The 25,897-nt window shown below is 45.1% G+C and overlaps 2 protein-coding genes and 1 long non-coding RNA gene across 4 annotated transcripts in view; 2 read left to right on the top strand and 1 right to left on the bottom strand.

Annotated features, from left to right (window-relative positions):
• Nucleotides 1-499: 499 nt before the first annotated feature.
• RPS3 (ribosomal protein S3) overlaps nucleotides 500-25,897 on the top strand; it is a 171,817-nt gene continuing 146,419 nt past the window's right edge. Inside the window, exons 1-7 of one of the 2 annotated variants that reach the window (XM_081278887.1) lie at nucleotides 500-617; nucleotides 1,911-2,041; nucleotides 2,827-2,920; nucleotides 3,397-3,491; nucleotides 5,382-5,569; nucleotides 6,016-6,212; nucleotides 6,844-6,921. In XM_081278887.1, the coding sequence (XP_081135013.1) occupies nucleotides 588-617; nucleotides 1,911-2,041; nucleotides 2,827-2,920; nucleotides 3,397-3,491; nucleotides 5,382-5,569; nucleotides 6,016-6,209 (732 nt within the window). In that variant the 5' untranslated portion in view covers nucleotides 500-587 and the 3' untranslated portion in view covers nucleotides 6,210-6,212; nucleotides 6,844-6,921. Of the gene's footprint in view, nucleotides 618-1,910; nucleotides 2,042-2,826; nucleotides 2,921-3,396; nucleotides 3,492-5,381; nucleotides 5,570-6,015; nucleotides 6,213-6,843; nucleotides 6,922-25,897 lie in introns of those variants that run through there. The other variant, XM_081278886.1, reaches the window with a different exon arrangement.
• LOC308642323 lies at nucleotides 13,539-16,156 on the top strand. The gene is made up of 3 exons (XR_014020533.1): nucleotides 13,539-13,619; nucleotides 14,539-14,638; nucleotides 16,034-16,156. It is a non-coding gene; the product is annotated as an uncharacterized lncRNA (long non-coding RNA).
• Nucleotides 16,323-23,966, bottom strand: KLHL35 (kelch like family member 35). Its single transcript, XM_081281195.1, has 6 exons — nucleotides 22,865-23,966; nucleotides 21,602-21,786; nucleotides 20,749-20,867; nucleotides 19,122-19,310; nucleotides 17,506-17,694; nucleotides 16,323-16,629 (listed from the first exon to the last, which is right to left on the bottom strand). The coding sequence occupies exons 1-6, from the start codon at nucleotides 23,749-23,751 to the stop codon at nucleotides 16,441-16,443; spliced, it is 1,758 nt and encodes a 585-aa protein (XP_081137321.1). The 5' UTR covers nucleotides 23,752-23,966; the 3' UTR covers nucleotides 16,323-16,440.

Raw genomic sequence — 25,897 nt, 5'->3', positions numbered from 1 at the left:
AACGGATTTTTTTTTTTTTTGGTTGAAAAAAATGAGCAGGCGAGCCACTACTCTGTCCAATACAAATTTTAATGGATTGTTATGAAAGTGAGGTAGGGGTACATGAGTTAATAACATTAAAAAAATCACATAACAGTTCCTAGAGAATTTAATAAATGCTAAGTATTATTATCCATTTAGAACGGAGAAAATGGACACAGATTGGAGAAGATGGGGTGCTTGAATAAATTTCATTGAAGGGCTTCCGGCAGATTTTCATTACTGTGGACCAGAATGTGTAGGAACCAGGGTTCCGCTGATCAAGTTCTGTCGCTTTGAGAGTTAATACCTGTAATTTCCATCTCTACGCCACACGTTGCTCGTGTGTGAGCGGTAAGAACTAGACTCCAGATTGCTCTGCTGTTCTGTTCTGCCTACAGGTGTCACTATTGCGATTCTTCTCTTAACGCCTTCTTTACGTGAAACTGCATTTCCCATGAGCGCCCGGCGGCGTCGACGTCGCGCAGTGTTTTCGCCGTCGCTCCGCGCCCTTTATACTCACTTCCGCCCGCCAGACTTCCTTTCCTTTCGGGGCTTGCAGCGGCAAGATGGCGGTACAAATTTCCAAGAAGAGGAAGGTGAGCCTTTGGGCCCGAGGACGGGAAACTCTGGGGATGCACGGGCCCAGGATTTTCTTGGGGTGTTATTGAGAGACCCACAGCTCCGTGCCTTGTTCCAGGAAGTGGCTATGGCTGCCTTGGGTTCCCGCGGGCTGCGGATGGCAGTGGATTGAGGGCGAGGCCCGCGACGGCCGAGCGCAGTGTGGCTGGGGAAGATACAGATTCCGCCAGTTCCCGACTTAGCTGGGCGCCCCACCTGCCCGGGAGAAGGAGCTTGTGAGCATTTCTTAGGCCGACAAAATAGTAAACGTAGCATTTAGAGGGCATGAGGCGTCACAACTCATCCCATGGCTTTGGGAAGGAGCGACAACAGTGTAGTTTGGTTTCCTTGCTTAGTGTCTCAGTGTATCAACTCCAGAGACCTCAGTTGGAGAGGCTACTGATAGTTGCTCCTTCCTGGAGATTCTCGGGTTCAATTTTTTGTCATTCCCAGAGTAAAGAGCTGTAAAAGTCATTAGCTTTGGAAATAGACGGTTTGTTTTTATCGATAGATCAGTTCACAAGTACGTTAAGACCGGGTAAACATGGCTGGGATTTTTGCGACCAAGTTGCAGTCCCCATGTGACACTGCTATCTTCAGCCCACACTGCTTCTTTGACAAGTTATGTAGGTGTCCTCGCAGTGCTTTTTATATATATATATATATATATATATATATATATATATATATATGCGCCACTTCAGAGCAGCTTTTTATTTTACATGTTTAAGTACCAATTTTTAAACCCTTCAATGAAGAGATGATGACGAGTCTGACTTGGTTCATCTTTGGCCATGAGGCCCTACTCTGTGCTACGTTCTGTGGCACAGTTTAAAGGACCCTGGTAGAAGAAACTAAGTAAAGATGACCTAGAGGCATTTGTCTGAGAAGGGTTCCTGTATTGCTGTTGGAATAGGAGTGTTGGGAGAATTAGCTGAATGTGATGGCACATGCTTTTAATTCCAGCAACCAAGGAAGCTGAGGTTCCAGCTCAGCCACAGCAACTTAGTGAGGCCTTGTCTCAAAAAAAAAAAAAAAAAAATTGGTGGGGATGTGGCTAGGTGGTTAAGCTGTCCTAGGGTTCAGTCCCTGACACAACAACAACAAAAGAAAATAGGATGATTGATGGGTTATTTGTTGGAAGTGTTGCTTTGTAATGAGTGATTAATTGACTGATAAACTAGACCAGTTCAGGGGAATGTAACCCTTGTTTCCTAATTTTTAACTTGTTTTTTTTTTTTTTTTTTTTTTGGTGGTGGTGGTTGTGTTAGTTTGTTGCTGATGGCATCTTCAAAGCTGAGTTAAATGAGTTTCTCACTCGGGAGCTGGCTGAAGATGGCTACTCTGGAGTTGAGGTCCGAGTTACACCAACCAGGACAGAAATCATTATCTTAGCTACCAGGTAAAAACTCACTTGATTGGTCATTACCTATGATTGTTATATATACTAAGGTGACTTATTCTGTGTAAACTTTGGAAACAACCAATGAATCTGGCCTTGGTGAATGCTTTTCTCCCCCATCAGTATTGGAGATGGTTCTCAGGGGTGCTCTACCACAGAGCTATATCATTTTTCATTATTTTTTGAGAGAGGGTCTCACTACAGTACCCAGGCTGGCCTTGAACTTAGGCCCCACTGCACCTGGTTAGCCAATGGTCCTTTATTGACATTTCTCATGCTGAGTCTGGGAGAATCCTGGTATGACTCTACCCTCCCAGAGCTCTGAGCCAGATGGACAGACAGGAACAGACACTGCTAGAGAACTGGGGAAGGCGCTGTTTGTCCTCCACTTGGCTGCACCCTGGATGCAAGTTTTTTAAAAGCTGGATTTAAAAATTTTTATCTTAGTTCTTGTTATTTAAAATTTATACTTTCTAAGCTGGGCACAGTGGCACATGCCTATAATTTTAGCAGCTTGAAAGACTCAGTGACATAGGATCCCAAGTTCAAGGCAGCCTAAGCAACTTAGCAAGACCCTCGGCACCTTAGTGAAACCCTCTCTAAAAGGGGTGGGTGAGGTTGGGGGGTGTAGTTCAGTGGTAGAACACCCCTTGGTTCAATCCCTTGTACCACAAAAAAAAAGCATAAGTGCAAGACTTAAAGCTACATTTAGAATTTTGTCATAAGATTTGAAGTTAGGTTTAGAATTTTGTGAGAATCATGAATTGTCACCTTTTTTCCTTTAGGACACAGAATGTTCTTGGTGAGAAGGGGCGGCGGATCCGGGAATTGACTGCGGTAGTTCAGAAGAGATTTGGCTTCCCTGAGGGCAGTGTAGAGGTGAGTGGTCATGGTTTGTGCCAGAAATTATTATGGACTTGGAAATGGCTCTTTAGAATGGTACTTAAAGAAAACCTTGATGTAACCTTTGAAACTTTAATGTATTTGTGTTTATTGAGTATTACAAATATTGTGTTTTGTTAAAGTTCTTAATCAGTAGTGGGCTTAATTTTATAGGTCTGTTCAACTAATTTGATGGCTAAAGAATTTTTATATTCCACTTGAGTATAGAAAAGGTAACACAGGATAGACTGGCTACCCCATTGGTCTTCCTAGTGTGGCTTTAGGGTGAGCCAGTGGTGGGAACACAGTGAGAACTGTGTCACTATGTACCTGTGTACCATGTGTGGGTAGAAGTGCTTCAGTTCTTCAGGGATATTACATTGATAATATATGATGGTGTAGGAAAAAGATGATTGTGCTGGCTTATAATTGGAAACAGTGAAGGTAACACATGTGTCTTGCTTTCTTTAAAGCTTTATGCTGAAAAGGTGGCCACAAGAGGTCTCTGTGCCATTGCCCAGGCAGAGTCTCTGCGATACAAACTCCTAGGAGGGCTTGCTGTACGGAGGTGAGTGTCATGAAACTTGATGGTTATGCACTCTTTGTGTGGATCAGAATATGGTATCTGCCATTTTGTTGATTTAGCAGATGAACTCTTATTAAGTGATAGGATCATCTAGTCTCTGAAGATACTGGTAATCCATGCCATTGCTGAACTGGTAGGCTGACAAGATTAGTAAAGAAGCAAAAGCCATAAAGTGTGGTCAGTGCTGTAATGGAGAAGTGTTCTGTGTACTTTGAGAGTAGAATAGAAATAGAACTGCAGCCTCCACTCACTAAGGAGTAATTCGTATTAACTAGGTTGGTGTTATGTATCTATAGGCAATAAGTGTGCTTTAGCACTTGTAGGATACCTCCATTCAAGCCAGCTAGAAGCCATGCAAATCCACTAATGAATTCACCCTTATGGGGGCTGTGAAGAGAACATATTCCTGGTGGGAGACAGCATAAAATCTAGAAACTTAATCTCTATAAACTATAGTTAGGACAATGAGGAGTGATAAAGGTATAAAGGGCAATAGGGAGTTGGTTGACAAGCTCTTTGTGCAGTTTGACTATTTGTGGAGTGTCTTCCCCTTGTTGTTTGGAATTTAGACAGTACTTGACTACAGAGCCCTGGAGGAAGGAATGTTTTTCAGCTCAGGAATGACATGAATGTTCTGCTATAGGAAGGTTGGTCTGTGGGATTGGGTAATATAGTCAAGGACATGGAAAAGACAACCTGATTTGAGTGCCAGTTCGCTGTTATAACAGTGTTCCTGAAGTTTTATTTCTGGACTAACATTACTGCCATCACTGGGAACTTCTTAGAAATAAAAACTGTTTCTATCTAGTACCCATTGAATGAAAAATTGGGGGGGGGGGGTGGCCCAGCTCTCTGCTATAAGCCTTCCATGTGATTTTTGTTGACATTAAAGTTAACTTGGAAGTTCTGCAACCTAATCAAATTACTGAGTTTCTCTGACCGTTGGATCTCCTTTAAATAAAGGTCATTATGCCAATTGTCCTTAGTTGTGATGATTGAATGACATTGAGAAAGGGTGGGAAGTGGTTAATAATCCAGTTGGTATCTCTTATGGTGTAAAGCAATGGATGAGACTGAGCAGCAAGGGCAGGTGTTTTTAAAGATTGAGTTTTATAGACCTAAAGTTTTTTCCGGCACTCTGATATCAAAACAGCCAGGTTCCCATATAGTACTCTTGTTCACTTCTGAGTATGAATTCTAGGGGTTGAATATTTCAGTAAACCATGGAAGAACCCCAAGTTATTAAGAGCGGGTTTGTGGGTTTTTTTTTGTTGTTGTTGTTGTTTGGCATGGGGCATTAAACCTAGGGTTGCTTTACCACTGAGCTACATCTTCAGCTTTTAAATTTTCATTTAGCAACAGTATCACTAAGTTATCTAGGGCCTTATTAAGTTGCTGAGGTTGGCCTTAAACTTGGGATCCTGTTACCTCAGCCTCCTGAGTCTCTGGATTACAGGCATGTGCCAATGTGCCTGGCTGTACTTGTGGAGTTTTACAGTATAGTTCTCAACTTTGGTTGTATGTGAAAACTACCTAGGGACCACTTTTGAAAATGCCTTGAGCTTTGCCACCCCAGAGCCATCAGGGTTTGGTTTTTATAAAGCCTTCTGAAGTGATATGCAGGTATGGTTGGAATTCACTTTGTTGCTTGGAACTTAACATTAATTCCCTAAGGAAAATTAGCCTAAGATTAGTTATGAGAAGAATAGAAGAGAATTACTATTTTGGGGGGTCAGAATGTGATCTCATTTGCTCTTCATTAAAGGATCATTAGAGAAAAGAAAGATGGTCTTTTTTTTTTTTTAACTTGCTGGAGTGGTTAGATGAATTTTGTATTAATAACACAGGTGTGTTTCTTTTGTTCTTTTAAAGGGCCTGCTATGGTGTGCTGCGATTCATCATGGAGAGTGGAGCCAAGGGCTGTGAGGTTGTGGTGTCTGGGAAACTCCGAGGACAGAGAGCTAAATCCATGAAGTTTGTGGATGGCCTGATGATCCACAGCGGGGACCCTGTTAACTACTATGTTGATACTGCTGTGCGCCACGTGCTTCTCAGACAGGGTAAATAGCTGGGGATATTTGGGGCAAAGAGCATAAGCAGATGTGGTTTTCCATAAACAACCTCAGTGTTTGTAGGGATTTACCTTGGAAATAGCTGGGCATGTTAGTACTCCTTGGGTTTATTGATTAGCTGCATGGATGTAAAATTTGCATTGTTGATCATTGCTTTGTTTTTGTCTTAGTCTTCTCTGAACCCTTCAGTGATGATATGATGACGAGTCAGAAAGGTCACATCCTGCTCTTGGTCCTTGTTAGTGCCACGTTCTGTGGTGCTGTGCAGGGTTCCTTTTGCAAAAGTGTCCTGTTCATTGATTGAGTTAGAGGCATTTGTCTGAGAAGGGGCCAGATCCAATGGTGCTCGAGAAAACTGCTCTTTTCTATCCTATATGTGTGTGTGAGGGGGGTGTTGGTGAAGCACTATCTAGTTCCTGTCTGATGTCCTCTAGGTGTGTTAGGCATCAAAGTGAAGATCATGCTGCCCTGGGACCCAAGTGGTAAGATTGGCCCTAAGAAGCCTTTGCCTGACCACGTGAGCATCGTGGAACCCAAAGATGAGATCCTGCCCACCACCCCCATCTCAGAACAGAAGGGTGGGAAGCCAGAGCCCCCTGCCATGCCCCAGCCAGTCCCTACAGCATAACAGGTAAGTCTGCAGTGTCCTTCCTATTCCTTGTGCGTGTGTGTGCATATGCATGATCACACATGTATACACTGGTATCAAACTGATAATAAGCACTTGGTGAATAAAATTGGATTCTGGAGATTGACTAAGTTGGAATCTGGGGCCCATTTAATTCACAGTTCTGTTGGGGTGGCTGATCTAAGAATGAAGATCCTACTTTTACTGTTATCTGAAATACTTGCTCAAGATTTTCAAGGCACTCTTGTTAGTAATTGGCTGGTGTTCTTCAGCAGCTCCCTGACAAGCAGCCTCTTATGTATCTGAGGGTTTTATTTGTTTCTTGGTGGTGATGCTGCTTCTTATTCTTATTGGTACTAGGAGTTGAACCCAGAGGTGCTTTATCACCAAGCCACATCCACAGCCCTTTTTTAATTGTTGTTTTGGGTCAGGGTCTCACTAGGTTGTTGAAGATCTTGGCGAGTTGCTGAGGCTGGCCTAGAATTGTGATCCTCCTGCCTCAGCCTCCTGGGATATTGGCATGCACCACTATGCCTTCCTGTATTGTTAATCTTTATGTGAACCTATTTGATAAGTGAAGGAAGTTGATACTGAGGTACAGTGTCACTTACTATTGTGCTCTGTTTGGTTTCAGGGTCGTCTTGGCAGCTGTATCTGGAGTCTGGATGTTACTCTTTAAAGGCATTTAATAAAATCTTGTACAAAGACATAAGGCCTGACTAGACTTTCTGTCCACTATTCAAGCTGAGTTATGTTGGACTGTGGAACATATCATTTTGGTTTAAGCCATATTTGCAATATTTGCAAAGGGCCAAAACTGGAGGAACCAAGCAGAGCTAACCAGAGAAAGATGAGATTGTGAAGATTGACAGCTGGCAGGCAGCACTTTGATTAATTATCTATGTTTCAGGATTACAGGTTTAGAAGAAGAATTTGGTTTGGAAGGTGGTGATTGAGCCTAAGGCCTTGCACATGGTAGACATGCACTCCACCACTGAGCTATGGGGGTTAAGATCATTTTTTCCTGCTGTATAAGGAAAATTGTATTGCACATAGAAAGTAAATATAAGTACATACTTTTGCCATCCTGTGCTAAGTGTGTGTGTTATCTGAATTCTTAGCATCTCTAAAGTGTAAAGGGGATTTGACTGTGCTATTGTGCTTAAATCTTAGAAGTGAATTGCCTTAAGTAGTGTAAAACTGTCATTAGAGTCCACATCCTAAGTCCTATGCAGTTAGCTTTTATAGCCTGGAATACTATTAAAACACCTAAATTGTCTACAGTTTTATCTGTTTAGAAATATTTGCTAACAGTGATTGTATTTTGTAAGAAATTGGATGTTTTTGATTAGGTGAAATTGGTGAAGGTAAAGTTGGCTTGAAAAATCCCATAAGACTGGTAGACCATTTTGATTGGTCACAGAGGAAAGTAATTTACCACTACATACAGCTTCCTAATGACAGCTGTTATAGGAATGGGAGGCCAAGTCAGGTGGCTCCATCATCCTGATGGAAATGCTATCTGGCTGGTGATAAAAAACTTGGTTCCATTGATTGCCTCAGAAGTGCTGTTTGATTATTTGGTTGTCTTAACTATATAGAGTCGAACGAGCACCTGCACTGTACATTGTTATGGTAAGGGCTTAATATTTCACTGAATTAAATAGTGTTCACAGGACATGTGTATCCATGTTCCCCATTAACTTGTTTCAAATGCAGCATAAAAATTACTATCTTAACCATTTTTAAGTGTACACTTCTATAGTGTTATAAGTACATTCATTGTTGTACAACATATCTCTAGAACTTTTTGTCTTGCAGACATGTCTTCCCCTTGTGGAAGAACCTTTAATGCCTACACAGTATGTCTGTAGAGGATTAGTTCCAGGACCCCCAAAGACCTCTTTTACTCAAGTCTCAATAAAATGGCATATGATATTCACATGTAATCTAAGCACATCATCCCATATGCTTTATATCATCTAGATTATTTATGTCTTAAAAAGAACTCCATACATGTTCAGTATAAGCATAATCTATTTTTATTAATTCATCGGTGGTTGGTTGAACATAAAACCCATGGATAGCAAGCACAACCTGTAAGGACTTCTGAATTCTCTAATCATTGGCATAACTAAAGTGTTAGTGACCCATTTACTGGCCTTGAGTGAGTTTACTTTGTAATACCTTATGTCTAGAAACTAAAACCTGACTTAACAAAAATAAGTGGGGCTAACATTATCCTAAGAATGAGCCTTCTCAACTGATGAAAGGTTTCTGAGAAGATTTGAGTGAGATATTGTAAAGGCTGCCTGTCGGGGTAACTGCATGTGTAAAATGGTTGTGTGCTTACCCCCAAAACTGACAGGCAGTTCTTTGGCTCTTATCTTCCACCAGAACTGGGAAAGTTTTACTTATCCCTTGTAGGTAAAACTAGGTGTTTTGCAAATTTTGCTAAAAATGTTGGGGTTTTATTGTATTTTGGGTGGTGCTAGGGGTCAAATCCAGGTCCTTGAGCGTGTTGGTTAAGGGCTGTCCCACTGAGCTATTATCAAAAGTCCAAATATTTTCACTAAGCTAAGCTGCTTTATTCCTGTTATTTCTTAGCCTGTGCTGATGTAGTTGAGACATTATTTGTAGTGAAATGTGTTAAAATTAATTGGAGTATTCATAGAGAACTGGGTGATGCAAACAGGTTAAGACAGTTGTCATCTGAGACCTTAGCATTTAGTACTGGCACAGCCAGTTACAGATCTTTGTATGTAGTGGTAAATTACTTTCCTGATGATTTTTCTGCAAACCTCATCAATCCACTTAGAATTGGAAGTTTTTTGTCTGTGGGACAAAATAAACTTCCCAGCAGGTGATGTTGTAACAAGACTGCTGTAAATAGCAGCTTGGAGAGGAAGAAACAAAACTTACTGAACTGGTACATACGGAAAACTGCAGATGATGATGATGATGGCGGCGGCCGCAGAGTTATAGCACAGGGTCAATGAACTGGCACATAGAAAACTGCAGATGATGATGATTATTATAGCACAGGGTCTCTGTCCCCACAATAGGTAAGGTATTATTGCAGAGCAGCTAAAGTTTTGTTGTAAAATTGTCCTTGGATCCCACTGGTGATAATGAGGCAATATGAAGACAAGTGCTGAGGCCTATTGTGGACTCTCCACTAATAGGTTACTGTCAGGCTCTTAGATGTTAGGTTGTTAGGATTCTTGGCAGCTGGTGACAGGTTGCAGGACTTTCATGGCTAAATCAGTTGTCCATAAGCAAGGAGAGAGCACCTGGATGTGAATGTTGAAGACCAAAATGGCACCATCAGTGTGTAGAACCAGGAGAAGCATAGAAAATGTGGTGAGGACAGTGGGGAAAGGGTTTTAAAGGGGGAAGTATTTGGGCTTGCAAACTGTCACTATCACAAAGTCTGTTGGAGCACACAGTGAAGTGATTATTTGTGGAGCCTCCCCACAACTGTATCTCCAGGGGGAGGGCCAAAAAGTTTCAGGCACAGACCCCAGCTCACCACCTCCCGTCAGCCAGTTTTGCACTTTTAACTGGGACCAAGGATGCCAGTTGTGTCTGGGATCTGCCTTTCCACATAAAATGTATTTCTGGAGACATAATAGCAATAGTTAAGAACCCTAGTCTTTAAGCCAGTCTGAATTCAGTACCAGTCCACAACTTTTTATGTGAGCAGGACACATCAGTTAACATCTCTGCCTACTCCAGACTGTCTGCATGTAGAGCTCTTAGCATGCAGCACGCTGCCTAACTCAGCAAGTGCCCAGTAAGTGCTGTTATTACTACAGTTGATCTGTGAACAGTGTCGGGGTTAGAGACACCCCATGTGGTTGAAAAATCTCAGTATGACTTGACTCCCTAAAAGCTTTATAAATCCTTAACTGATAACAAACAATGAACACATGCTTTGCATATTATTATATTACTGCAGTAAAGCAATTTACTGTAGATACCAGTCATTCATTCATTCAAGAATGAAGCACTTCAGGGCATTTTAAGTGGGGCAATAATTGAGCTCCCTGCAAGAGCAACAGGACATGGCTCTGAAATTATTACAGTTGTACAGTATTAACTAGTTAATTTTATGCAGTTATTTAATGCTGCATCTTTTGGGCTTTGGTGTGTGAGAGTGTGCGCACGCCGCACGGGCTGGGCATTTAATCACTGAACCACATCCCCAGCCTTTTTATTTTTTATCTATTTTACACAAATTCTTGTTATATTATTTAAGGCCTTACTAACTTGCTGAGGATGGCCTTGAATCTGATTTTCCTGCCTTGGCCTCATGAGTTCCTGGAATTACAGTGTGTGCCACCACACCTGACAAGTGCTACATCTTTATACCATGTATAGTTTCTAAGTTTTTTAAAAATAAATTTCAACTTTGTAATAGACAAGTGTATTTCATGTAATGATAAAGTAGACTATATTTTATGTATTCAAAGTAGACTATATTTTATGTATTCATGACATACCTGTATGTCTTAATTTTTTTCAATATTCATAGGCTACACAGTTCATTTGCAAGCTTTTACAAGTTCTCACAAATCTTAAAAAAAAAAAATTTATGTATAAGTGGACCATGGAAGGGCTGGGGATGTAGCTCAGTTGGTAGAGTGCTTGCCTTGCATGTACAAGGCCCTGGGTTCAATCCCCAGCACCACATAAATAAACAAACAAATGGGCCTATGTAGCTCAAACCTGTGTTGTTCAAGGGTCACAGGTAGGCAGGTATCGATGTCCCCATATTATAAGTGGGAAATTATGCCTTTTGCCATGCCTTGACCCAGTTGCTGACTCCTGAGCTCCCATGTTGCTATGTACAAATGCAGCTGTTACATTTCAAAGTGGGGCTTGCCAGCACCGAATTATAAAAATATTTAGGTGCCATTGGAATCAGCATTTTCAACCTCAAAGATTGTTTTTACTGTTTTGTCTACCAGCTCTTTCTCTGTTAATCAAAGCTACATTTATAGGGGCTGGGGTTATGGCTCAGTGGTAGAATGCTTGCCTAGCATGTGTGCAGCACTGGGTTTGATTCTCAGCACTGCATATAAATAAAGTCCATTGACAACCAAAAAAAGAGTAAAGCACCTAACAGTCTACAAAGTACTAAAAAGAAAAAAAAACTACATTTATAACATAAGCAGCATGGCTGCGGTGAGGAAACAATTTACATCCTGTTAACATCTCATTTAATCTGTCCAGCATTCCTGTAACAGGCAGATTACATTACTAACCCTAGTTGACAGTTTAACTCATGCAGTATATATCTTAGGAGGATGGCAGTTTCTCTTAGGCATTGAAAATATTTAGGATATCAAAATTTTCATTTCTGATTTGAGAACAAGTCACATGAAATCTTAGGTTAGGAATGACTTATCAACAGCCTAACCTGGCCAGGTGCAGCTGGGCCTTTGTTCACTGAGCAGGGAGTATACTATGATAGATTTATTTCACTCTCCCTGGTGGGCCATCCACTGTCCTGAGCAACCTGCTCCTTAGCCCTTTGTGTGGTGAGCCAAAGAGCTAAATCTTTGCATCCAAAATTGCCTAGAGAGGACAGAGCTCCCTGGTCTTCTTGTTTAAGGATGTTTTCCTTTTAAAAGGAGAGAATAGGCACAATGATAGGGCTGCTTTCCTGCTTGGGTGGTTCAAAGGAAATGGATTGCTGACTCTATGGTTTTTCCCTCAACATACCAGGAAAGGTGGTCATCATTGTTCACTGTTTTGGTGCAATGGACACCCCCATTTATGTTTTAAGTCATTTTACAAATGATTTACAGAACTAAGAGTGATAGTAAAAAATAATTGCAAGGTTTAACGGGCATTCAAATACTCAAAACTATTCAAATCTTAACAAATACAGCATATTTTTGAATATACTAGAAATTACTGGACCTTTTAAATGGATGAATTTTATGGTATGTGAAATATATTTCCTTAAGGTTTTCGTTCATAAATATATATCTATGTGAAGATATATGTGTGTGCATGTAAATTAAAACAGCAGATAATTTCATGTATTCCTTGTCTTTGGAGATAAAATGAGCACTGTCCCTTAAATGCAATGAAGTAGTCTGCCATGCATGAAACTGGAACATATTCATCTTGTAACTACTGATTTCAGATTCTAAATACATGTCTAATAGGCTCTGATTTATCATTGCTTTCACTGTTTTGTGTTTGCACTTGTATCCTCAGCAAATAATACTTTGAAATTTTTGATGCTCATAGTTTTATTGAGATGGCAACCATTTTCTTTATTCCCTAATTATAAAACATTTTTTAGACTTAAAAAGGCCAATTGTAATGATCAATCCATAGTTTAAAAAAAATATCTAACCAGGTACAAGGCACATGCCAATAATCCCAGTAAGTTGGGAGCTTGTGGCAGGAGGATTGTTAAATTGGAGGGCCAGCCTCAGCAATTAGCAAGACTGTGTCTCAAAATATAAAAAGGGTTGGGGTTGAAGCTCAATGGTACAGCACCCCTGGGTTCCATCCCCAGTATTAAAAACAAAATTCTCTATCCCATCTGTTTCCCTCTAGTCACCTTGGGCACAACTGCTTTCAGCCTTTCTCTGCCTATGAATTGTACCTAGTAAATTATGCATAGTAACTGTAAAGATGAAAAAATATTGTCACACCACTTTTTAGCAAAACAGGATGGTCCAGGTTTTTGTTACAAAAAGAGCAATAAAATCTTCCTATTATGAATAAACTGGATGAAAATACCATTTTTTGTGTGTTTAGACATAATTCATTCATGAATCTAAGAAATATTTTTGTTTATGTGAATATTGCACCACCATTCTGGAGTGCTGCTATGTGTCTACATTCGTTTTCTGATTTATATGATGTCCTCTCTCAATTTTCTTCTCCTTTTTCATTATGACTAGAAAAATAAGAAATCCTGAATTATCAGTTGATGTTTCTGTACTTCTAAAAGATGATACAACACTTTGGGAAACACAATAAGGAAACTGAAGGATGATATGATAGTGATGATTTCAGTTTTACTATTGCATCTTCCTTCTAGTAATACCATCATTCTTCCATTATTATCTTAGTCTTGTCTAGCATAGTTTGGATTAGATCGTATGAAATAATTTTTACAATGATGAAATAGTCTTTCATGGTATAAGAGTGTCAAAATATTGATGTGTTTTAAATTTATAAAAATCCTGGTATAAGAGTGTCAAAATATTGATGTGTTTTAAATTTATAAAAATCCTATGAATCTATGGTAACTGCAAGATAAATTGAGCTGCATTCTATATTTAAATTTTTTTTTTTAGTTGTAGATGGACACGATACCTTTATTTATTTATTTTTATGTGGTGTTAAGGATCAAACTCAGTGCCTCACACGTGCTAGGTAAGCTCTCTACCACTGAGCCACAGTCCCAGCCCCATTCTATTTTTTTTTTAAATATTTATTTTTTAGTTTTCGGCGGACACACATCTTTTGTTTTTGTATGTGGTGTTGAGGATCAAACCCGGGCCGCACGCATGCCAGGCGAGCACGCTACCGCTTGAGCCACATCCCCAGCCCCCCATTCTATTTTTAACATACAAGTTTGGTTATTGTTCTTTAAAAGACTACTAAGAAAGAATAACATAAAATATCAATTATAAATTGCTAGAACTCAACAACTAGATTTGGGTCTGGGGGTTCTATTAAGCCTCTGTTCTCAACTGGGAGAGCATGTTAAACCTGCATGGCTGCTGGGTGTGTTGGTGCATGTCTGCAATCCCAGCTACTCCCACTTACCTGGGAGGCTGAGGCAGGAAGATTGTAAGTTCTAGGCCAGACTGGGCAATTTATTAACACCCTGTCTCAAAAAAATGGGCTGGGGATGTAGCTCAGTGGCAGAGCACCCCTGGGTTCAATCTCTAGTACTGCAAAAACAAAACAAAATACTCTGCATGGCTAAGGGGTCTATCTATGCTTAAGATTTTCATGGTCTGGCTTCCTAGAGAATGGTAACAGGCTCTTTCATTCAAGAGTCAGCCTTGGATACAAAGGGCAGGGAAATCGGAGCCAAGGAGATTCTCTGTATGATCTCTAGCTAACCAATAAGTCCTAGGAGATTAGAACACTTGGTGTGTTCCCTTCTGATTATTTTCTGGTGAGCCTCACTCTTTAAGGGCTTAAACTATGTCTGACCTCATCCAGTTAGAGGCTCTAGGGCAGACAATATCCTATCAGACCAGGATTTCTCGGGGTGGAATTGATGGTAGTTTCTACTTTTTTCTATACAACTGTGGTGTGCTCAACAAGATTGTTTCCTTAGCAGAGCCTGGGTGAGGCAGCATGGAGAGCAGCCTTTGGAGAAGGCTGGGCCCAGGTTTGAATCCTCACTCTGCTACTGTTTACCATCCCAGTAACCTTAAGTAAGTCACTTCACAATTTGTGTGTGTGTGTGTGTGTGTGTGTGTGTGTGTGTGTGTGGTGCTGGGGGCCTTGTGCATGCTAGGCAAGTACTCTACCACTGAGCTATACCCTCAACCCCACTTGACAATTCTGTTTCCTCATTTGTGAGGATGGAGGCAGATGGTGATAGTGCCTACCTCAAAGGTATAAGGTACAAATCCAGGAAATTTGATTGAGTGTATTTTGTAAGTGGCCTTGTTTCAGGCACTGAGGGATAGAGGTGAAGCTCACAACAGGCCTTAGGGCCTCCTCCTCTGGGTGTGTTTTAGGAACTTAGAGATGTCACATAAAATGCCTGGGTTATATGCTGGGTGATAAAAGAGGGGCAACAGATATGGAGCACAAGAAGAGAGTGGGTAACTTGGGTGTAGGGTATCAGGTGCGCCTAGGCACACAAAATAGGAAAGAACATTGGCACTGGGGACAAAATGGTGAGCATGGAGGAAATGGGGCACTCTGCCTGGCACAGAAAATATCCAACTCAGGTAAGATGCTCTTTTTGAAAGAGTTTGCCCTGGATGTCCTTTTTCCTGGATAGGTAAATAATGTGGTACCTTCTTAGTTTTGTTCTGTTACTCATGGGGTGGGATAGGCAGGGTTGGTGGGTCTGGGCTTCCCCTCCCCTCCCCCTGCTGCCATTATCAGTTGTGTCCAGATGGTCACAGGCTCCCTAATCTGGGATAATCGGTGGGTCACAGCCCAGCTGGGACCTAGGTCTTTGTGTCTGGCTATGATGTGCCAGCCCCAGCTGGAAAGACTGCAGACAGGCCCTGGGGCTCTGGAAGATGGGGAGGGCAGGGGGTCTGGCCCTGTTCTGGAGGGAGATACGAGGAACAGATGATAACTCCTCTTCAAAAGGCAATCTGAGCATAAATAAGGGGGCTTCTGCAGATGGGCCTGGCCAGGGCCTCCAGCCTTGGGCTTAGCTTCAAAATCTGCCTGGTTTTGTTTTGTTCCCTCTCTATTAAGCACACCAGGACCTACCCAGCAGTTTTGTCACTGCCCCTAGAGCCTCAGGCCACACCATGTGTTTATAATGGCATCAGGAACTTGTGCTAATATTGATGTTGGGGATCTGGCAGGTCCAGGTGCACAGCCAGGCGGCTGGGTTCTCAGGCCTGTGACTCTGGTGCCCTTCATCCTTCATGAAATATTTCATACTTTTAGAAAATGTCCAGTGCTGTTTTGAAGGTAAATGAGGTAATGAGTGTTTTATGGGCAGAATAGGTATCCCTCTAAAGTTCATAATGGAGCCTAATACCTAACGTATTGTGAGGTTTGGCCTTTAGGGAACTCATGCAGTCACTTGAGACTAGTGCCTTTTTGAAGGGAGATGCCTTGCCCACTTCCATTAGGTGAGGTCACAGCAAGAAAGCGCCATCTGTGAAGCAGAACCCTCACCAGACACTGAGTCTGCTGGTGCCTTGATCCTGAACTTCCCTACACAACTGTGAAAAATAAATTTCTATTGTTTACAAGTTGCTTAGTCTAAGGTTATTTTGATACAGCAGCTTGATGGATTAAGATGGTATAAAAGTGCTTTGAAAACAATAAAAGCAGGGAGCAGATGTTAGGGATTGCATCTCCAGGTCATGGAGGCTCACCTTGGAATACACACACACCAACCTTTGAATGAGGTTTTATTTTCACAAGAAAAGGGGGCAAAAGTTAAAGGGCCATTGACGTTGGAGGTTCCAGGAGGGGAGAGTGGTATGCCTGAGTTCTCCCTGCCTGTTCCTGGCTCAGGCAGTCCCAATCTGAATCACCTGCCCAGGCTCTGAACAATAGTAACACAGCCATGGGAGCTGGTACAGCGCTGCAGGGATGGCTGGGCCTCCACCTGCCCACTGCTGGGGTCAAAGGTGAAGACCCTATCGGTGCTTTCCCCATGATCATCCCGCCCGCCGAGGATGTGGACTTTCCCATCACACACAGTCAAGCCACAGCTCTCCTGGATGGACAAAGAGAGACAGTCAACTCTGGGGTCCAGCCTGGGGCTCCCTACTGCAATCCTAGCTGGCCAGACCAGATAATAGAAACTTTCCCTACAAACATAGGGAGGCAGAAATTAGAGTTCAGGCTCTGGCTTGACCCTTCTTAAATGAGGCATAATCAGGTCATCTGCTCTGGGCCTTAAGTTTCCTCATCTGCAAAGGGTGAAGAATAATAGTACTTTCTTCATAGGGTACTCTTCTACAGTTAATGGGAATAAGTATGTAAAGCATTGTACATAGTGCCTTAGGAGGCAAAGGCAATATTGCCTGGGATATAGTAAATACACCGGGAATGATAATCACACCACCAACACCTAAGAAGCCAGAAATCTCCTGGTTCTTAGGAATGCTGAAGGTCAGGATTGGCAGGGACCACCAGTCCAACCACACCTCCCTATAGTCTCTGGAGTCTCTGGAAGGAGATAGAAAGTCCAGGAGACAAGGAACTATAGGCACCAGAGTAGCTGACCTGGACCTCCTGTTTGTGGTACTACTGGAGCAAGTAAACTTAGCAGAATCCTCCCCCACTTCCCACTGCACAACGTGTTGTCAGCTGGTGGCCTTTGGGGGTAGGAAAAAACACACTGAAGGGTCATTGAGATCAACCCTTCACTCAAAGATACAGCACTTGCAGTTCTAGGCTTTGCCTTAATATGTCCTAATCGGTGGCCTTGGCCTCTCTAAGGCCAGCTGCCTCATCTGTGAAAGTTTGATCATTACTGGGAGGACAGAGCTAGAGAATCATGTACCATGTAAGACCCACCACTTCCAAGATCCACTTTCCTGAATGGACCATTGATTGCCAGGGCCAAGGCTAGGGATCCTCCACTTACCACGGGACTGGGAAGGACAGCAGCCTCCCCCCAGACATCTGTGCCAGGGTCATAGGTGAAGATTTTGCTCAGGAGGCCCCCCACTACATAGATGGTATCCTCAAGGGAGACAGCTTCAAGACACCGCTGGGAGAAGGGCGCTGGTGACCGCAGGCTCCACTGGCCCTCCTTGGGGTCAAAGCACTGTACCTGAGGGGCAGGAAAGCAGTGGTGGTGAAGCTTATCTCCAAGTGCCCCATTGCCCGTGTCCTGCCACTTCATTCCCCAGGGATACTCAGCACACCACCAATATCAACCAGGCCTGGGCTAGTGTCTGGAATGTAGAGACCTACTGTCCCTGCTATCAGCCTAGTTCTGCTTTCTATGTTCTATCCCCAATCCCTGGATGCCCTTTGTCAAAAGCCTCCTCATCTTTCAAGGTCCAGCTCAAATGTCACCCACTCCTAAAGCCCTTCGGGGGTGTTTCCTGCCTCCTCCACCAAAGGAACAGTATCTTTAATGGAGGAGAAATTAGGCCCTAATGAGATTAATCATCTGAGCCCAATATCAAGCTGGGAGAGGTTCATGTCCTAGCTGAAGGTACTATCCATATTCCTCCTTTTTCCTCAACAGAGATTTGTCCCTGGTTTTATACATTGTCAATCCTCTTTCATGGTGCTCTGGGTGTTCCAGCTAACGCACCTTGCAGCCTGCTGCTACAGCTGCTACAGGCCTTTCAGGGGTGCACACCTGTAGCTGGCTGCCTGTTTACCATTACTATCTTTCCTCAGTTGTATCCTTGGAGGCCTCCCAGAATAGCCTTTAATAAATGAGTGCTACATGAGAAGGTGTGGAATGGCACCAACCACTACTGGTGTCCCCTATTCCACTCCAGGAAGGTTTGCTGGAGAAATGGGGTCCTGGGAATAAGGAGGAGTGAGGGTTCCTAATTTGGGAAAAATTTGGGTACCAGGACCACAGGCTTATGAGGCCATCAGGGGAGGGAGGGAGCAGCCATGAAAAAGATAAGTTTTTATTCACAAAAAACTAAACATTATAATAGATTAGTAGACTATAGTTCATCCACCCAGTGGGATGTTACAGACACTGAAATGATGGCCATTAAGTTCTAAGCATGTGAAAAGTGCTTTTACTTAAACTAGAAAGCAGAATGCAAAATTTTACAGTAAGAACATAAAACTAATACAGAAAAGCAAAAGTCAATTTGTGGAAACCTGGAAAGCAATATACCAAAATATTTGTAGTACTTATGCTTAGGTGGTGGGGCTGTTACCTTTCTTTCCTTCTAGACTTTCAATGAATGTATTTTTGGAGAGGGATGGAGAAAAAACTTCAATCCTACCCCTGCCCTCACTTAATTTTTAAATCTATGAGACCCATATGGATGGGATCAGCCCGAATACTCAAGTCCAGGTGTGCTGCTGGTGTGACACTCGGGTCATTTCTCTGAATTCATTGCCGTGCCTGAAATCTTAGGCTGACTTCTGGGCTGCTGATGTGATTGAGAAAATGGACCAGCACACGCAAACACCCAAGTTTACAGCTGACGCACAGTAAGCACCGCTGATTTCCTATAACTTCTAATGCCCCTTCCACGCCCCTAGACCTGCACCCACCTTGTCGGTATTGAAGCCATCCTGCCCAGCGCCCCCGATAACGTAGAGACGACCAGCACAGGTCGCCACCGCCGCAGAGCTCACCGCCTCTGGCAGGGGCGCGGCCGCGGTCCAGGTGTTAAAGAAAGGGTCATAGCGCTCCATGCTGCGCAGGCGCCGAAGGCCATCGAAACCACCCACCGCGAACAGCTGTAGGTGAGAACATCAGCCGCGTCTGGAGTCAGGGCCATAGGCGAATCTGCGGCTCCACCGCTTTAGTCTGAGTGGGCAACTGTCACCACCCCAGCTTCCAAATTAACATGGGCAAATCTTAAGCACAGACACCACCTGGGCATCTTTCACCCAGTTAGGGAACTTCGCGGAGATGCTTCCTCTCCTGAACTGGGATAATGAGGCTGGTCTCTAAAATGACTAATGAATGCAGATTACAAATACCTGATGCTTACTAATAACAGCTAGAGTATTACCACCTCCACTTAATCGATGCTAAAAAGCACTTCTGTGCCGGGCTTGGTGGCGCATCTCTGTAATACCGGCGGCTAGGGAAGCTGAGACAGGAGGGTCACAGCAATGACGAGGCACTAAGCAACTCAGACCCTGTCTCCAAATAAAATACAAAATAGGGCTGGAGAATGTGGCTTAGTGGCATCCCTGGGTTCAACCCCTGGTGCCAAATAAATAAATAGATTTTTTTTTTCTTCCTTCCTTTTGGTACTGGAGATTGAACTCAGGGGCACTCAACCACTGATCAAAATCCCCAGCCCTTTCTTATATTTTATTTAGAGACAGGGTCTTCTGAGTTGATTAGGGCCTTGATATGTTGCTGAGGCTGGCTTTGAACTCCTGATCCTCCTGCCCCATCCTCCAAACCATTGGGATCACAAGTGTGCACTGCCGAACCCAGCATTTCTGTGTTTTTGAATTCAGGATGTAGTTTATAAAGATAATTGGCAGAATTTTTTTCTTTCTTTCTTTTTTTTTTTTTTTTTGTGCTGGGGATTGAATCCAGGGGCACTTTTATCACTGAGCTACAAACACAGTCCTCAAAAAAAAAAAAAAAAAAAAAAGGAGAGAGGGCTAGGGTTGTAGATCAATGGTAGAGTGCTTGCCTCTCACATGTGAGGTACTCACTGGGTTCAATCCTCAGCACCACATAAAAATAAATTAATTAACTAAAATGTATTGTGTCCATCTACAACTATACACACACACACACCATATATATAATTATACTTTGAGACAGGATCTCCCTAAGTTGCTGAAGATCTCCCTGAATTACTGAGGCTAACTTAAACTTGCAATCCTCCTGCCTTAGCCTCCCCAGTTGCAAGGATTACAGGCATGCACTACCAACACCCAACTAGAAGTTTTTATCTTAAGTGGAAGAGTCAAGTTTCAAACCTGGACTGTTTGGCCCCACAGCTCACACCTTTGACCACTAGCCTGCATTATTACAGTAATGGCTATTATTGTTAGCATTAGTATTATTATGTGATCTTAGGCAAGTCCCTTTCCTTTCTTGGACCTCAGATCCTTTCTTACTTCCGGAGGTTCATAGAGAGCCTTCCCCCAGATGGTTCACATCTGTGTCTTGGGTCCCACGGTAATAATCACATTGTATGCCTACCTGACCCTGCACAGCTGCCATCTTGTGCCTCCACCTCCCCTTGTGCAGCGAGGCTACTTTGATCCAGGTGTGCAGATGGGAGCTAAACATCCACATATCACGGCTGTTGATATGACCCCCTAGGGAGAAATAAGCAACCGTTGCCTCCAGGCCCTCTTGCTATCCCCAGCACCCCCCAAAAAACAGAAACACAGACGCCCAAAGGAAGGGTTAAGGATAGAAAGTAGAAAGGACATCCTCTGAGCCATTGTAAGACCCTCTGATCCCAGACTGCTTTGAATGAAGAGAAGATCTTGAGTTAGGGCTCTTGAGGAACAGAATAAGGAAGAAAGAGATAATCTTCACTGGGTACCTTGGGTGCTTTGTACTCAGGGAAGCAAATGTCGGGGTGGGGACTCTAGGCAAGGGTAGGAGTTTCAGGAATGTTCTGGAGACCAGGGGAAAGCACAGCCATCTGCACAGGGATGGGGGAAGGGGTAGAGGGTAAGGCAGTAATCCTACATCACTTCTGCTTTCACCTTCATGATTTCATTTCCATTCTCAACCCTCCATGAGAAGCAGGAATTATGATACCTAGTTTCCATAAGCAAACTCATGAGACGTGGGAGTTCAGGAATGACCTGCTGAATGCCTCATGTTCTGGCTCCCAAGCCCAGCACTTATGCTGCTGAAGGACACCACTAGCTACACCAGTGTGTCCCCCTGCTAGACTACATACCTCTTCTGCCAATATCTGTAGGTTATCAGGCAAAGTCCCGCCCCTGTCTCCCGACTGGAGGGGAAAAATAAAGGGGCGGTGTGCAGGAGGCTCCGAGCCAATTCTGTGGGGCTCCTGCTGTGGCCCCGCCCTCACCAGAAACGTAGACGTCATTGCGAAGAGCACAGGCCGCAAACTCTGAGCGCATGTAGCCAGGCAGGCTGGGCAGTGGGGTCCAGCGCTGGCTCTCTGGGTGGTATGCATCGGCGAAAGGTAGCTTCAGGAGACCCTTGCGGTCACAACCACCAATGACCACGATCACTTCAGCCAGGTCCATGAATCTGGCGTGGGGATAAACCCAAGGCCTGTTGACCAGCAACCAAGGTGTAGCCCTTTCTCACCCTCTTGCTGACCACACTACAGTACTTCTGCCCTTCCATACCTAAATACCCACCTCTCCAGGGACCCCACTGAACGCCATCACTGCCAACCTTCCCTTTAGTTACCAATGGGAAAAGGTCACGAATTTTATTCTGTTCACTTCTGAGTTACAGAAAAAAAAAAAGAAACTTTAAAAAGTCCTTCCCCATAAAAATCACCTCGTTTAATCATTATGACTATGGTAGGAGGTAGGGATTACTACCCCTTTTACAGGGGAGGAAACAGGATCACAGGCTACAGCTTGCTCAAAGCCAGATCCCATTTCGTCTGAGACGAATCCATCCTCTTCACACTTTTCTGGCTTCCATCCCCCAAGCCATCCGGTAATTCCTTTGAATAGGACTGCTCACTCTTTCAGCAAAGCAACCCTTCCCCGAACCCCTCCACCCTTCAGGCTTCTGATCTCACCAGATTTTCCAAACCCTTAACTCAGCGGTTTCCTTATTCCTTTGATAGTAAGAATTATCTCTGCCCCGGTAAGGCCCTGGCCTTACTGTTAAAGAGATTTAGTGGGTAAAAGTGTCATCCCCTTTTTTTGTCCTTGAGGTGACAGATCATCTTGGACTACTCCACCCGTAGTCTCCTGGTCTGGCATTCTGGGGATTGGGGTAAAACCCTTATTTAACTCTCCATCTCCCCGCCCATTTATATCAATCGCTAGTCACTGGGCTCCTAGAGAGCAAGGGTTGTTTCCAAAGCACTCACTTCAAGACCTACAGAGTAAGCATTCAGAGTTATAGATGATCTGCAAGAAAAAGAGTGTGTTCCAGGACGACCTCTGTGCCTCTCCCAACTGCTCTGTTATCTCCTGGAGGGCAGTATTCTGGGCACTGGGCCTATGAAATGTTGCACGAATGACTGAATTTCATTCAAGACGCACGACTAAGTGAATTAAGTAATGGTGAAAGAATGAGTGGGTAGTTGAAGAACACGGAACTAGCGGAGGGTGGGAGGAAGGGAAGCGGCGGCCGGCCGTACCTCCGCGGCCGGGCCCGCAGCGCGCCGGCCTCTCGGCCCAGGATGAAGCTGGCGCGGGCCTCGAGCAGCAGAGGACGGCACTCGCCGCAGGCCTGCAGCAACTCATCAGCTTCCACTTTCTCCAGGAAGTAGGCAGGCGCCAGCAGCGGGAGACGCACGTGCTCCAGCAGGCGCCGCAGCTGCCCGCGGCGGGCGGGCGCGTCGTGCCGCACCCAGCGCATGGCTGCCTCGAATACCGCCTCTTCTCGTGCCACGCCCAGAGCGGGATCCGCCAGCAGCGCCGCCACTTCGTCGGGTGCCAGCTCCAGGAAGTCAGCGTGGCGTGCCACCTCGGAGAAGGCTTGGCGCAGCACGCGGCCGCAGCGCTCTGCCAGAGAGGCGAGCGAGAAAGCGGCGGCTACTCGGCGCAGCGCCAGGCTGTTGTGGGCGCGCAGGCGGCCCTCGAGGAAGCGAGCGCAGACCTCGCGCAGGCCCACCACTCCCAGCCGCTCCGCCAGCGCCAGCACGGCGGCCGCCTCCTCCTCGGCGCGCAGTCGCACGCCCGCGCCGTAGACGTAGTCGAGCACCACGGCTAGCGCCGCAGCCGCTGCCCTGCCTGTCGGCCCGGTGCCAGGCTCCTCGGGTGACATCTGTACCACGGGCACCACGGCGAGGCAGCGCTCAGGTCGACCGGCCCCGAACAGGCTGCGAAAGTAGGCGCTGCCCGCGCTGAGCGCGGCACGGTGACAGGGGAAGTCGCGGCCACCGGCGCGCAGAACCACGTCGGTGAGGATGCCATTTCGCCGATACGCATTGAGGGTCTGCAGGACGCGCTGCGCGTGGCAGGACGCTTTGCACCGCGCCTCGCAGCCCCTCTCGGAATCCTGCGGCCCGGGGGCCTCCCGCATCCTGCAGGGTGGAGAACACAGCGTCGGGAAATTTTCCTGCGAGGCTGGCCTAGGATCAGGAGGCACTACTCGCGACCCAAACCAGCCACTTATTCTTTAGTTCGCTCACTGGTTTACTCTTGCACGCACAAACGTAACGTGTGCTTGGATTCATTCAGACGCTCTTCTAACCAGACTCGTGGCTCTAATCTAGCCTCTGCCCTATCCGTACCACCTCCTCCCGACACCCACTAAAGCCATATTGCCCTTTTTTCTTCAGACTTGCTAAGCTTTTTTCTATCAGTCTCCGCAGGAGGCAGATGGCAGGCTCTCAAATAGGGTAATTTGTGGAGAGTCCAATAAAGGAACGGTTTACAAAAACCTAAGCAGTATTTAGGGATAGAACAGTGCCACGGGGTTACCAGCAGTAGTGAGTCTTCATCACCAAGGTCTGAAGGAGGGAGGGTTCCAGGAACATGGACAAAATATCTCTATAAGGACGGTTCCATGACAGGAGCTGCAGTATTTGATTAAGGGTTTCAGGCTACTCTAGGGACCCCAGTGTGTGCGTACGAATGTGCACACAGGTGCGCAATAATTATCTCCCTTTCTCCAACTTTGCTGCTGCTCTCCCGTAGGTGTAGGTACTTCCTGTTGACCAAACTCTGATTATATTTATTTAATGTCTGCCCCACCCTCACAGCACAGCATCATGCTATAGTAAGTGCTTAGACCTGTTCAAAGTCGAGTGAATGTAATGAAACAAGTATTTATTCAGAGACTTCCCAGAGGTCACAGTTTGGCAGAGGTCCACTGGGGGAAGTATGAAGAATCTAGGGAGCTCACAGAATGGGTAGTAAACTCAATTTGAGGGGATTCAGGGGAAGTGTTCCTGAGGGGTCCTTTAAACTGAGAAGGCTGGGTAGAATTAGTGAAGCCAAAGGAGTAAGGGGAAGGTACCTACTGTTGTGGGGAAGTGGGGAGAACCTGGCTCTAGCGCTCTGACCTGGATTGGGTAAGTTGTGAGCACTCAGAGGGAACCTCCCCTTCAGAGATTTGCTGCTAGGAGCAAAGGAGGGGTGTTTGGAAGAGCTGCACTCCACAGACTGAAGAGCTGTTCCCCACTGGTTAGGGTTTGGACCTTATGAGCATACAGCCCCTGCTTGCACCCCTCTAGGGTGGGGAGCACACCTTTATGTCTTATTCCAGGGAAGCTCAGCTCTGCACTCGACCCCTTGCCTCTCCCTCCATTTCTCCTGATTTCAACTGCTGTGCCACCTCTAGAGGTGAGATCTTGCCTGGTGTCAGCCTGGTTGGCTGGGTGGTGGACTCCCTACCGTAGCTTCACAGAAAGTAAGCTTCCCGGTGGACAAGGAAGTTAACTATATTTGCCCAAGTAGAGCGGGCTGAGCCCTGACTGGCTCCGTAGAGGCTCTGCATGCCTAGCTACTCTGCCACAGGCCAGGGTGGGGGTGTGACTTGGAGCAGCCAGAGACCATCAGAGGGAGGTAAGGCAGGTCATTCCAGTGTGTTGCCCTCAGTGTATCCTAAGCCAGCCCAGGATGAAGCCACACCCTGAGGTCAGCCTCATCAGGAAAAGGAGGGACTTCTCCCCGCTGAGATGTCCCAGGGCTGGAGGGGCTCCCTGAGAGGAGGGAAGAGGTTCTGTCCTGGGAAGTGCACGTGTACTTTTTCATTCTACTCTCCACCACTCTAGGTACTGTGAACTATGGACACAGGGACTTGTGACCCAGTTTCCATCCTGAGGATTCCCAGTCTAGAGCGTGGGGGGGCTCCACCCAGTTGGAATATGGAAGGTAGAGCTTCCCAGGTAGGGCTTCGTCAGCATTCTTCCGTGGGGCAGTAAGCCCTGGCTAAGGTTGTGACGCAGACTGAGGCCCCACCTGTGGAAGGCTCAACATGCCAACGTCCCTCTCTGTCACCCCCACACTCACTCACATGTACACAGCTCAGACTTCTGACACCACTACCACACAATCAGTCAGCCCTGCATCCTGAGCCTTGCCCAGGGCTACCTGGCACTTACCTGGCCACTCCCTCTCCCAGAGGCTCCGAAGCTGATGCTTTCACGAGGACCACTCCTGATTGTACCTGCTGCCTACACCCCAGCAGCCAGGCTCCAACGTCCCTCCCTGCCGCTCTGCCC

The sequence above is a fragment of the Spermophilus citellus genome, assembly GCF_964194105.1.
Source record: "Spermophilus citellus genome assembly, chromosome: 2".
NCBI lineage: Eukaryota > Metazoa > Chordata > Mammalia > Rodentia > Sciuridae > Spermophilus > Spermophilus citellus.
Note: the sequence above shows the minus strand (reverse complement) of the source record. Positions and strands in the feature narration are given on the sequence as shown.